Below are 14,614 nucleotides of genomic sequence, written 5' to 3' on the forward strand. Positions count from 1 at the left end.
ATCTTAGCAAAGTGAGAAGTGATTTTTAAGTATGTCTCATTTGTGAATAAGAGGTTTTAGAAGTTGTCATATTGATCTATGTACAGGGTGAGACACAGTTACACTTTCTGCCCTGCTAACATTACTACTAAAGTGTCTGGTGTTTTACATATGCACATTATCCATGTTCTGCAGGCTAATCCAAATATAGATCTGGCTAGGCAATGCCAAAGCCAACAGCTTTCTGACAGAATTAGCAGTTATCTCGGGATTGATGAAAAATATTTCTGGACTACTGACATCAAGTAAATTGTCCAGAAAGGACCAACATCATTGTGCTGATCCAGCACTTCATTGCTTCAGGACTAAGAACAAATTTGTGTCAAATGTACAAGATAATCAAAAATCTATACTAAAAATTCAGCGCTTGCTTCGTTAGTTTTTGTAAGTCTAATAGCAGAAAGAAGGCTATATAAATCAGCTAATGGGAATGAAACCCTTAATTAAGGGTTTCATGTCCCTTAATTATAAAAAGAACTGAAAGGTCATGCATATTTAGAGACCAGATAATATCAATTCCTTTACCAAAAATTTTATTGAACTACCAACCATTAGAAATTATAAAATCAGAAAAAATAATTATACAGTCCCACTTTTCTCTTAAGAATAGGTCATGGCCTCCCTCATAATTTCCATTTCAGTAGGTTCTGGTTAGTAGAGTAAGACTGAAAAAAAAAAAAAAAAAAAGAAAACAACCAACCACAAAGGCTGTCTGGTAGATAAAGGTAGATAAAGACTAGAGAACATCTCAGGAGAAAAAGGAAAAAAAAAAAAAAGAAACAACAACAACAAAAATTCTTATGTGGTTTCTTAAGCAGGGGCTAGCAGGCCCTGAGTGGAAAGGAAAGATGAGTTCCCTGAAGAATCAGCATGCACTAGCAGATCCTGCCTGCCTTAGGTGTAGCTTATTACTTTCCCCTACTGTCAAGCTCTTTGGTAGCTTTCTCCAACTCACTTATGGATCCAACTGGGCAGTAGTCTATGATCAATACAATGCGCAATCCTCAAACACTAGGCAACAAGCAAAACTGCGAATGGCAACTAGAAGATATACAAGCACAAGGCAACCAAGATCCTCATCATCTCAGGAAACATTCACAGCACCTGTCAAGGCAGCAGGGACAAACAGCAACAAGGCAGCAAACAAGAACATGTCAAAGATTGGGGCAGTACCAGTAAGAAATGTGAATCTGTGCAAAGCTGAAAAGGGGATGAAGATACGCCGATTGGTCAAATAAGTTACATGCCCTCTGAGAGGAAGAATATCTCACCTCTGAAGATCTTACAGAGGTGACAAGCTACTTGGATGGCTATTTTCCCATCAACATGACTTCTTCTCTGAGAAAAGCTGATTAAAATGTAACATATCATCAAAAAAAGGAAAGGAAAACCAAACCATATCCGAACCTGAATTTCTTAGACACCAAGTATTTATTAAAATGAAATCTTTCTTCAAATTTAAAACTGTAAGATCCTTTCTGGAGAGCAAAATTTTTCTGAAGCATTTTTTTTTTTTTTAATCGAAAGTCCATTTCACTACTAAAGAAAAAACATTCTGCCAGAAAAAGTCCCAGTTAGTTTTCCTAGCACCCAACAGGAGAAACTTCATCTTCTTCCGTAAAAGCATGAAAGAGCAGGATCTGCCTCCTCTGTTCACAGAGGAGCAGAATTTAGTCTTTTAAGAATTTATGAAAAAGACTTACGAGTGTTCAGCACAAAGCCATTCTACGCATAGTAAATGTGCTGTGTCTTACTGGTAGTCTTCCATTCCGAAGCAGCACTGCTGCACCTCCTGACCGCTGGTGTCTCAGTCCTCCAGGCCAACCCTGAACAGCAGCCAGCAGATGCTCTTTAAACCCAGAGTTAGCTGCAAAGCAAAAGCAACTGAAAGTGCATAGTCCTGCTCTGCTTTCCTTTATGGCCTTTGGGTATTTTTGTCAACCTGGGAGAATGGGGTAAAAGGTAAGGTTGGAAAAAAAGAAAAGGGAGGGATGTAAAACAAAACAAAACAAAAGGTTAAAAAAAGGTAAGAAGAAAAAAAAAGAAAAAAGGTTTAAAAAAATGCATGAGAAGACCAAGGGAAAGACTTATTGTAACCAGGGAAAGTAAAGAAAAAAAAAAACAAACACACACGCTAACAAAGGAAAAATAAGTAGAAAATGAAGAGGATTGAAGGAAAAATAAGACAAAAGAAAGACTTCAAAGACAGTATCATAGCAAGACATAAGTGATTTCACTCAGCTCCTCGAATTCCAGCATAAGGAGTCTTGGTATAGTATTTATTAAAGGTACAGGTTTCAGGGACAACCAGATGGTGCTTTAAACACATGGACATATAAAGAGCGATAGGAGACCAGGCACCAAGATTACACAATCTTGCAAAAGCTGCCTCAGTCAAGGAGCATGATGCTGGCAGGTAAAACTAGGAGACAGCAAACACATCATAAAAGCTTAAAAATTCACAAGAGGGGAAAGCATATTCTGTACAAGTATAAGCAGCAATCTTGACTTCACGAATGAGACTGCAGCCTCAGACTGTTCTGTTTCAAAGATTTATTTATTTATTTGACTACCAACAGACATGCCCCAGAGACATGGCCACAGATTTAACGTTCTCTAACACAGAGATTGCTGAAAGGCCAAAGGAGAAGCAGAAGTACATTTCCATCTTTTAACAGAAAATACTGAAATGGAAAAGGAAAAATGAATACTAACATTTTACCCAGCTTTGCAGGATGTAAAGCCAGGAAGATCTTTATCAGATATTGTTATCGAACTCTTGTATAACAGGAAAATCCAAGAAATCTTTTACGGTGAAGCTTGTTAGACACCCTGGGTTTTGATCATGAGGAAATAGAATTATTTCACTAAAATGAGAGTAAAAACTAGGTGTAAAAGCTTCTTATGTGAACAAACCAATTTAAGCAGAAGAATAAAACCATAAAGCTTATTGTACTTGGTCTGAACCCAGGCAACCCACAACACTTGTTAAATTGACAGCTATATATTTTACAGTAATCCGAAGATGAGAAGTGTTAACTGAAGATGAATCCATCTACGAGGCTTGAGTCCAGTCTTAGTGCTGCTCTATAACATCAGACACATTCAACACACGGTAGCAGCGACTGCACTAGAAATGAATACTTTGACTAGGATTGCAAGATCAAGCAGTAAACAGAAGAGCACGGTTTAATGATGTGTGATTTACAACAATGGAAGCTACAGATTAATGTGATGCATAATTCTCCTCATACATCATCTAGAGAGATTCTTACAATGACTTGCAGAAAAGAAGTGCCTTGCATGGAGAGATGCAAACAGTAAGAGCCAAACCAAAGAACATATTAAAAGGCAGGAAGCCCAAGGTATAAAACAAATTATGAGAAAAAAAATAATATTCCGTATCATTAAGCCAATGTTCAGGGACAAATGGTGATGGTTTGTAGACAAGTACGTCAGTAGCAGGGAGCTGACTTGGTAGAACAGGATACAGAGAACTGCTTCGTTATGGAGTGCCGGTACCGCTGCCTGCTATGCTAAGCTCTGCTGCCTCTTGGCTTCTCCCTCACTCTGAATTCACCTGCTGTGTGACCTCAGATTGCAAACTGACACGTTACCCAGCGCCAGGGGTCTTCTCTCAGGATAAAGGCTTCTAGACACTATGGATTATAAATTCACTTTTAAAAGCTATGTCTCATTAAGTGTATAGCGCAAGGGACCACTCACCAACCTATTCCATATATCCCTGGAGAAATTATGTTCCTATGCAGATGTAATGCTTCTATCCGTGCTTAAGAAGTACACAAGATAAACTCAAACCAGGTCAGAAGTTACGTTTCTGTGTTTTGGGAACCAGAAAAACAAACATTTCTTCCTTCAGTTTTGTCTTCAACTGAAAATAAATTACAGGTTAAAACAAATGGGCTACCCTCCCAATTTACAGCAGGGAATATTAGATACACACACACAGTTAAACATCAAATTGGAGATCAAAACTCTAACAGACCCTTAGGTCTAGCAGTATAATTGAATATCACTATGATTATACTGTCAGAAATAAATGAACGGGCACTTCAACTTATTGATGTTATTTGTTAGTCACTCTTGAGAAGGGAAAGAAATGAATAATTATTTGAAAAAGCTATTTTATCTGTAAGTAGCAAAGAATAAAAGATGCTAGCTTTTCATATTTCCGTGTAAAATAGCAGTAAAACAAACAGGTTAATCTTTTCATCATCTCCTTCAGCTCTCCTCAGTTCAGTTTCCTAAGGTTTCTCTCAGAATTTATTGAAGAGGAGCCAAAATATAAATAATGCCCTTGTTAAGCCTCTCTTGTAAAACACAGCTGCACAGTGTTACTGTTTCATAGGAAAATCAACCTTCACAACCTTTCTCCATCTACTAGACCTGTTGTAAGAAGAGGTATTTCCACATACTCATTTCTGAACTCAAAAGTATTATTTCCATCAGGATGGTAAGTTCACCTAAATCAGTGATTTTCACCCTCTCCCAGCTGGAGATTTATTTCTAATGGGTCCACAAAATGTGTTGAAGAATGGTAAGTCTATTGCTGATGGGTTTGATTTCACACCAACTTCATTAGCCAACACGTAGGTTTATAATGCGTGGGAACCACTAATATAGACAGTCAGTCAGATGGAAGATATAAAACTGGTCGATTTAATACAGTAAATATTAAAAGCTGAGATTTCATCTGAGTGATTTGAGTTTTCTCCTCCAGAAAACCAAAAACCTAGCTCTCAATAGAATTACCTTTTGAGACACAACATCTAAAAGCACTTGTGCACAAGCAGGGTAGCCAGAGAACTCATTGACCCCTGCTCATTCACATTCAAGATCCAGTTAAACTGTGCAGTGGCTGATGTGCCCTGTCCATCTAGGTATCTTTCTCGGAGAAACCAAAACACTGTGGAGTGAAATGAGGAGAGAACTGGGCACTAGTGAAGTCCTGGGTCACATCACTCTGTGGAATCAAGACACAGCAGAATAAGCCTGCCTGGACATACCCAGTTGCAAAATATTTTGCCTCGTCTTTCTTCATGCAATTGGCGTGTACTTCCCTGAAGTTGTATGGTATGATGGTTAAAGGTTGGCCTTAAACCTTACGTTATAGCTGTTATGCCTCAATTTCCACAGTCATCTCAGCAATGAGATTTAAATATTATTGCAAGATACAGCATTGCTATTTAATATCCTCCTACACATTACTTCTCTTGCCTCAGCACCATGCAGCTGCTCAGAGACTGCGTTTGGTTCTGGTACATCCCAAGACTCCTTTAGCGAGATGCTATGCAAAAAAAAACAAAACACACAAAACCACTGTATCTGGCAATACTGCAGAAAGCAGTCCTGCATTAGTAAGGTGACAGATTACATGGACTACTCAGTCTCTTCCATATCCAATTTCTACGAGTCAATGATTGTATTGTTTCCTCCCTTCTGTATCAAAGAAGTCATCAAGTGACTAGTACTCAAATGCAACTGAAAGGGCAGAAGTGAGGCTTGTCTTGAAATGAATGCTGTTTCTGTGCAGGCCAGCTATGCAGAAGTTATTGGGAAGTGGAGATGTCATTGGACTATCCCTTCATAAAGATCTGACTCTTCATCATCCCAGCTTGTGGTGCTAGGAGGCAGAGGTTACTCGAAACTCGGTCATCTCACATGACAACGCGCAATGAGTTCCATCAAATAAATCTGGCATAATAGTGGGTTCTTTCAGTCCTCTGCTTACATGAGAAAAGTAGAAAGCGTTCCCTTCTCTAACCAGGAAAAGACACCGCTGAACTAACTGCAGGTTTCTCTCCCCTTTTGCTGCAAGTGGTCTTGTGCTCTGTGACTACCATGGAGCATGACAGCATGGAAACATATCTGCATGAATCAGTGAGCTACAACAGAGTTAACACACCAGCCACAGACTGCCACAGTACCCTAATAACCCAAGTTAACAAATGCCATTTTAAAGCCCAAATACCTAGCTAACAGAGACAAAACATCACTTCACCAAGGGCAAACTGTTCTCCTGAGGACAATATACCAAAAAGAGATGCTCCGGATTAACAGGCAGCAGTTAGAATCAATGCTGATATAGATCCTTTTCTATGGAAACTTTTCTTCTTGCCTTGTCACTTCACTGCAGAGAGCTGAAAACAACTCTTATATGAAAATCATTGTGAACAAACACTGCAGGTAATCAAATGGCACGCAGAAATCTGTTTTTGCAATCAGTACCCTTGGAGGATCAACATGTTTTCAAAGAACCAATACTTCAACGGTTTGGAGGGAAGGCTGTATCTTACAACTTGACCCAAAGCTCAGTGGATTTGCTGTGTTCCCACTGACTGCAACTGGCTCTGAAGGAGACATACATGGATAAGCCAGCCATAAGAAGATGCAAGATGCAACAAGGCAAAACGTGTATCATCTAGTGACCAAAATCAGTGCCCCAGAACTGAAACAGCTGCCCCACATAGTATTTTGTTCCTGTAGTCCCTGTCTGGTCTCCCCACATTCATTCTTTTGAACTCATCTAAAGCTAAACTAGTCACCCAACATCACAAAGCCCCCAACAACTTGGCATGTCTGAAGACATCTGCAATAGAGAAATCCACAGAACCATGCAACATCCCAAGTTAGAAGGGACCCACAAGGATCACCTCCTGGCTCCACGCAGAACCACCCAAGAATCTGACCCTATGTCTGAGAGCATCGTCCAAATGCTTCTTGAACTCCAGCAGGCTTGGTGCCATGACCACTGCCCTGGGGAGCCTGTCCCAGTGCCTGACCACCCTCTGGATGCAGAATCTTTTCCTAACACCCAGCCTGACCCTCCCCTGTCCCAGCTCCATGCCGTTCCCTTGGGTCCTAATGCTGGTCACGAGAGAGCAGATATTGGTGCCTGCCCCTCTTCTCTCCCTTGTGAGGAAACTGTAGGCTGTGATAAGGTGTTTCCTCTTCTCTGGGCTGAACAATCCAAGTGACTTCAGCCACTCCTCATACATCTTCCCCTCTAGAGCCTTCACCATCTTTGTAGCCCTCCTTTGGACACTCTCTACTAGTTTTATGTCCTTTTTATACTGTAGCACCCAGAACTGCACACGGTACTCGAGGTGAGGCTGCACCAGCACAGAGCAGAGCAGGACAATCCCTTCCCTCGGCACCCAGGTATGGTTGGCCCTTCTGGCTGCCAGGACACCCTGCTGGCTCGCATTTGACTTGCCATCAACCAGAACACCCAGGTCCCTGTCTGCAGGGCTGCCCTCTGGCCTCTCATCCCCCAGTCTGTACATACAGCCAGGGTTGCTCTGTCTTTGGTGCAGAATCCGTCACTTGCTCTTGTTAAACTTCATATTACTGGTGATTGCCAAGCCCTGTTGTCTGTCAAGATCTCTCTGCAAGGCCTCTCTACTCTTGAGGGAGTCAACAGCTCCTCCCAGTTTAGCACTGGTCCAGCACTAAAGCAGAGCAGAACTAGTAGGCAGAAGCGTGACTCACTAGTAAACGCAGTGGGACAGCTTGTCAGCACTGCTGCTGGCTCTAGCCAACATTATAAAACTCCAATTTTGATAACTATCAAGAAGTGGATTTACAAAACCTGCTAAAAGCCAGGTTTACATGATGGATCCAGGAGATCCTGCAAGTCCCTAGGGATGGCTGCACACCTCAACCATGCCCTGAGTACATCAGGACATCAGTACGTCTCTGAGACCTCCCTCCCTCCCCGATTAAGTTAGTTTCTATTAGGAATGAATCCTGGTGCCTGAACAGAAGATTATGGCAGGCCCTGGAAGCCCAAAATCTCCAACCCTTGATTAATTCACAATGATCCATAAATAAATTCAGCGTGAATGCTATCAGCACATTTTCCTCATTAGAATCTAACAAAAGTTTAGGAAAGCAATTGTTTTAGTAAAAGAACAAATAAGGGAGCTACAGCATTGGATTATGCCTGTAAAGAGAAAAATCTTCAACTTCAGTGTTTAATTTGCACATGAGTACAAGTTGTACAGCTACAGAGGAGCCCAAATCCCAAACTACTAACACCAAATCCCAAAATATGTAAAAAGCAAGGCTAGTCATTGATCAGGGAACAAAAGTCTGAGTACAAAGGAAGAAGCTGTTATTGAACTCAACAGGCATGGATCAAGGCTGGCCATGTGTGGAAGGACACGCTGGGTTTTGTAATGGGATGGCCATGCTCCCCTCATGCAATCTGGTGCACACATGCTGCACTTCAGGGCCAAGGAGGAAGGGAAGAAGTCAGAGAGTCATCTTAGACCACACAGGAGATTCATGTCTCAGAGCTGCATCTGACAGTTGCTGACAGTATGTATGAGCCATCACAAAAAAACAGCGAGGCATCTGCCTCTCATTGAGAACAGCCTGCCATACACGCAGCATGCAGCTGCGAATTTATGATGGCACGCACTGCAAAAGCGGAACACAGAGAATGCACAACTGCCTGACTCGCATCTGACTGTGGTCCAAAGTCCTTAAGATGCAATCTACTCCATATACTAATCATATCCAGTTTGTGAGATACTCTGATGCACTCCAGAACTCAAACTGAATGTTACATGTGGTATCGATTAATGCGGATCTGACTTTTACCCACATATGAACTGCGCACCAGGCACAGCTAACATCCCTCCCTAAACCCAAGCACCTGAGTTAGGTGCCTGCATTAAGAGGTGGTCAGCCTAGGTACCCTCCATAGCTAATGACAGCTGGAGAGAGGGAATCTCCCACCTTCAACTACCTTCTGAAACTGACCCCCCTTCGTGTCTCCATAGAGCACAGAGGGTATCTGCTAAGACAGGTAGCGAGAACACTTCCAATTAATACGGTATTAAATGTAGACACAGTTGCTAGAGCCTTTTCAAACCTAAATGACAGCTAATTTGTTCCAAATAAGAAAAAATGCCAATCAGAGCCCTGTATGACATTATGGATTATTTTTCTGGAATAAAAAGAACATCTCGTCTTTATTATTAGAAAAATTGATGCAGGAGAAACAGAAAAGGATCTGAAAGAGAAATCCTAGATGTTTTCTTTCCTCCTCTGGTTAAAACCTACTTAGTCAAAAAGCAAACACAGTTGAACCCAAAGCTCCTATACCATACTTCAAGCCTGTAAAAATAAAGATTCACAAAGGCTGTAATCTTATGATGCAGAACCTAAGTGTGTCCGAGCATGAAAACCAAAGAGCTCTGCATTCCCTGCGAACACAGACGTTACAGCTCTACCTCCTTCGTCTGGATGTGCAAGCAGCGATCTAAGAGGCTCCAAGAGAGCAAAGGCTTTCAGCACGGTGAATGAACTGTTTCAGATTGAGCACTTGGTTTGTTCCATCTGGTGCACTATAAATTAATCCTGGGAAGTTGTAGCTAAAGATTTGCATGACGGACTTGTGTATAATACCACCTTGGTTTCCATTTGAGGGGGTGGGGGGCTTAAGGGGCAAAGGGACAACCACCTACAGTCCTTCAAATTGAAGAGAAGTATCTTGCTGCAGATTCCTGCAGATTTTAAGATTAGAAGGTGCATTTTAGCAAAGATTCATTGTAACTGAAAACAGGAAATATAATTGAAGATACAGCTGTTAAGTAAAAATCTTTGGCAGGAGAGAGCTTTGGGGAAAAGGCAGCAAGGGCAATAGCTTATGAAATAATAGGTGAACGTGCTCAAAAGGGGGAATGAAGCATAGGAGTAGATATGAAGAAATAAGCGTGGGGAGAGAGAAACAGAAAGAGAAACACAAAGAGATAAAATGACGGTAAAGAAAGAAGGCAGAACACATAAAAGAGAATGACGTACATGAGGAAAAGAGACATCTGTCTCTGGAGAACCAGCAGTTCTTCATGAGAATGGGAGCCACGTTGTTACGCAACAGGACATAGCATTTTCTATATAACAAGGAGTTTATTAAAGCTTACTTGAAGCCTCAATAAAAAAATCTGTGGGAGGAAAAAAAAAAAAAAAAAAGAGTAACATATTTCTTTCAACTTTTAAATCACTTTTTAGGTCATATTTCACCCCCCCTCCCCCTACAAGTATTTTCCAGGATGGAATTTTCTTCTTCCCACTCCAGGATTTGGCGTGGGCAGAGTACCACAGATGCTGCTGAACTCAGAAACCTGATTCATTCTTTCCTTGAATCCTGTGCTATCATTTAGACTGGGTCTGAGCAAACGTCAAAGGCTGCAAGTCAGAAAGACAATTTTACACAGCTTGTATGTTAAATTTGCCCCAGCACAATGGTGGTACAAAAAGAAGAGTGAAGGTAAATCCAGCTCTGAATCTCTGTATGTTTGTCCAATATTTGTTCGAGAATACTTATTTTTCCTTCTGTTCCAGTAGACTTAAGCTCTAAAATTCCTCTCAGTTTTGACTGTATGCAGAGGGCACGTTTTCACTAACACAAGACCACCAACTGTTTCTCCAACTTCGCAGAACAAAAATCCTTAAAATGAAGACAAACTCCTACAATCAGTCAGCAAAGCCCTTTAGTCTGATAGCATTCAACAAGTCCACATTATTTTCTGCAAGTTTCCGTTCATTTCAGCCTCAGCAACTGTACAGTCAATCACACTGCTGGGTATCAATTCGGTACTCAGAAAGGATTCTCAGAATGAGCTGTGAGCAGTCATATGATATAAAAGAAGCTGCCCCCAAGATAAGTGATACAGTGGTTGGATTTTAGAAAGCTGAGGCCACTTTCACTAAGAAAGATTCCTTGCTTACTTCATTTTAGACTTTAAAATAAACAAAAGCTCTAACATTTAAAAGGTTAGACATTTTTTACTCCCACTGTTCCTTAATAAAACACCATTTGTGTGGGAAAACAGCTTAGTGCATACTTTAAAAACAGGCAAACCATTAATTGATCCAACATGTTGGCAGTTTTAGAGAAATTTACTGGACAAGCACAAGCGACGCATCTGAAGTTTTGAAACAGCCCGAGCTTTACTTTAAATGTGCGAAAGTATGCCAAGTTCCTACTATGTTATACTGCTTAGTAAATAATCTGTCATACTTAAAGTAGCAAGAAGTATTATCTGAATAGCTACTAAACCACATGCAGGTTATAAAGCACAGTTTTAAGAAGCTCAAGAGGTTAGGAGTTCCTTGTCTTACAAAGTCAATGGAAAATACTAAAGAAAATCTTCCACCGATCCCATCAAAGAAATAAGAACGTGCCCAAATAAACAGTTAATCTCTTCAAGAGGCGGCATGCAAGGGGTTCCTTCCAAAAGGAAAAGCACTGCTTTTGCATCAGCAGTATTGTAGCGTTAGTCAGGCAACGAATTGTTTTTCAGCACATCTGTGCTAGCTACTTTGCTAACAGACTTTCAAATGTCATTAGAATAAGAGGCTGTTTTGCAGCCTTTCTGTGTTTCAATTTACCCCCAACTCTGCTAAGATTCAACTGGCATGAAGCAGCTGGGCATGATTAGTTACTGGATGCAAACCAAACTGAAATTTCACAATAGGTGGCATTTTAGTCCCCACAGAACAGGCTGCTGGTATAAAAGAGCAGTGACCCCTGGCACAAAACACCGTCCCTAAATATAAATCCAGTGATCTGTTTTTAAATCTATGCTATTTCAGCTCCTATGCTGTTACAAAAACAGTGGGTTTGTTTGTGGGCAAAACCAGAGGTTCGTGTTGTTTCCGACCACTGGATTTGTGCTGCGTTAGTTGAGGAGCACACGTTGGGACCCAAGTACTGGTGTGCTGGCACTGTGAGCACCCCACCAGAGGGCTCATGCAGCGAGTGAAGCCCCCTGAATCCTGGACAAAACATCCCACGTTGTCACCAAATCAAATACTTGAATACTTGGCTTTCCTGCCTGATCCCACGGCTTTTATGCTGTCACAGGTGAGACAGTGGACACTGTGCCCTTACTTTATTGCACCTTCTGATACAAACACACCACAAACGCCACCACTCTCCTCTTGAGGAGGTCCCACTCTCACAGGGCACCTGCTGGAGGACCCAACAAAACACGGGAGCCCCGTGGCGGGCTCAGGGTCCCATCCGTCCCTCCAGTCAACCCAAACTTTGCATCTCCCAAACTTTTTGCCCCCGGAGCTGTGCCGGCAGCACGCCCATTGCTCACCACGGGCACCCACTGCCCGGCAAGGCCTGCAGCCCAGCATGCCACCATCCGGGAGGTGCGAGGCCACCTTCCCTGCGACCGGGGCAAAGCCTCACCTGCGTAGGGCATGGTGATGGTCTCGTTGGCGTTGCTGGAGCCCACGTTGTAGATGACGACGGCCGAGGCGTTCTGGGCGGCGGCGTGGCGGATCTTGTCCTTGTAGGTGCAGTTGCCCCGCGGGATGAGGGCCACCCAGCTCTTGCCCGGCGCCGGGGCGTTGAAGCGGGTGCCGGGGTCGCAGGCGTAGCGGTCAGCGGGCGATGCGGAGAGGGCCACCTGCCCGCGGGCGTCCTGCTTGGGCGACTGGTCGCCGTAGCGCCCGCACTCGCTCTTCTCGCTGCGGAGCTCGGCGCTGCCGCCCGCCGGGTCGGCGTAGGTGATGTTGACGAAGGCCGTGTACCACTCCTCCTTCTCGGCCACGGTGAAGTCCAGGCACAGCAGATGCACGAAACAAAAGGACAGCAGCCATGTTGAGAGAGCCAGGCTGCGGCACGCTTGGATCACAGACATTGCCATCTTCATCTGCCGGCCCCCCCCACCCGCCCGCCCCCCCCGGCAGCCGGCCGGCCCGCCCCCGCTGCCTGCTCCCGGTGTGTGTGTGTGTGTGTGTGTGGTGTTTGTGACGTGTGTGTATGGTGTGAGTGTGTGGCGTGTGTGTATGGTGTGTGTGTGCCCCGAGCGGGGCGGCGCTGCTCCCGCCGGGCGCCGTGCGGGGGAGGGCGGGGGGCCCCCTCCTTCCCTCCCTCCCTCCCTCCCTCCCCTCTCGCAGCCCGCTGCCTAATTCATAGCGGGGCCGTTTGATTTCCAAGGGCCGCCCCCGCTCTCCTTCCCGTCCGTCCCCTCCCCGCTGCGGGCAGGAGCGGGGCTGTGGCGGCGGTGGGGAGCGGAGGGAGGGAGGGGAGGAGGGGAGGGAGGGAGGGCTTCCAGCCGGCGCCGGGGGCCGGGGAGCGGCCCGGCAGCGGCACCTGGCGGGGGCCGGGCGCAGCGCGGCCGTTGGGGACGGGGCTGAGGGGGAGCGCGGCGCCCTGAGGCGGCGGCGGTCGGGGCGCCCCCAGCCCGGTTCCTCCTGAAGGCAGATCCTAAAGACAGATCTAAAGACAGAAACGTCCTGAGGGCACTGCTGTTGCTCTCGCAAACACGAACCTTGTCATGTACAGCAGCAAAACCCACCAGGTTTTTCCCCCAGATAGGGATAGTCACTGGTGTCTCTTCCAAAGTTACATAGATTTAAATGCATGCATACGGGTTATAAAATACAGACAAACTTACTGTGAACATCACGGACAAGCACTTTTACCAAAATCAGGTGAGCTACCGGCATGAGCACAATGTCTAATGCAAAAGCTTCCAAAAATGACAAAGCAGCTCTCTGGAAACACTCAACAGACATGGGCAGAAGAGAACAGCTTAATCCTAGCTCAGCGAAAGCCCAGATTTGTGGATTTTAACATATAAAACGCCCAAAAAGAGTTTTGGCCAAGACTTAAATGCCTTTCATACCAATATGGAACAAGGTCAGATAGCAACTGACTCTGTCCATCTTAGTGCAAGTAAGCAGCAAAAATTCTGCTTTTCCATAACTACCTTCAGTAACAGAAGGACATCTCACAAGATTAACACATATCGCCTATTTTAGCTACCTTGTTTTTAAAATGTGGTGCTAGAAATGGCAAACTCTTTGGCTGAGATGAGATGCATAAGTATCTCGCTAGTGGCAATATTTTCCCATTTCCAGTTCATGTTCATAGCTGCCATTGATCTAAGCTGGCTTCGGTCGACAGACTTAACCATGTTTTACACACATGCTGCTTTGAATAGGTTATTTCCCCAAAGTTTAAAAAAAAAAAAAAAAAAAAAAAAAGTGGTTTTCTGAGGAAGAGTTACAAAAGTTACAAATATGGGAATAAAACAGAGAAATGTATACGGAAGTATAATGGGTTACCAAAAAGCTGCAAATCTACCAGGAATCAAGAGGACAATTTTGCTTGAAAGCCCATTCCTGGAGAAGAAGTCAGCAATTAAGATGAAAAACGTACCATGTAAAACTAATGTTGAGAAAGGAAAGTAGAGGGCAATCAACATTAATTAAGAAGTGTTGAGATTTCATAAAGGCAGCAAAATCCAGCAGGGAAAAATCCATGTCTGGCATGGCTAGGGGCAATAAAGCATTTGTGTATTTGGAAGAGTAAGAAGTACTATTAGAAGAGAAGGCAGAAGAGGCATAAATGGGTAATAAATATTTCAGTTTTATATCTGGAAAGAAAAGGAGAATGTATTTCTCAGATCATTGACTCATAAAATAGAGATTAAGAAGCAACTCCTAAGAACATACAAAAACCAGCCAACCCAGAAAAACGGTACACATGAATCCCAAAAGAGTGGGCAGGGGGTGGAGA

The 14,614-nt window shown here is 43.6% G+C and overlaps 1 protein-coding gene across 2 annotated transcripts in view; it reads right to left on the reverse strand.

Moving 5' to 3' along the window:
- The window catches only part of RNF150 (ring finger protein 150), a 143,268-nt gene that overhangs the window by 109,278 nt on the left and 19,376 nt on the right, over nucleotides 1-14,614 (reverse strand). The window contains exon 2 of one of the 2 annotated variants that reach the window (XM_084516864.1): nucleotides 12,275-12,626. In XM_084516864.1, the coding sequence (XP_084372990.1) occupies nucleotides 12,275-12,626 (352 nt within the window). Of the gene's footprint in view, nucleotides 1-12,274; nucleotides 12,761-14,614 lie in introns of those variants that run through there. The other variant, XM_084516863.1, reaches the window with a different exon arrangement.

The sequence above is a fragment of the Aythya ferina genome, assembly GCF_964211825.1.
Source record: "Aythya ferina genome assembly, chromosome: 4".
Lineage (NCBI taxonomy): Eukaryota > Metazoa > Chordata > Aves > Anseriformes > Anatidae > Aythya > Aythya ferina.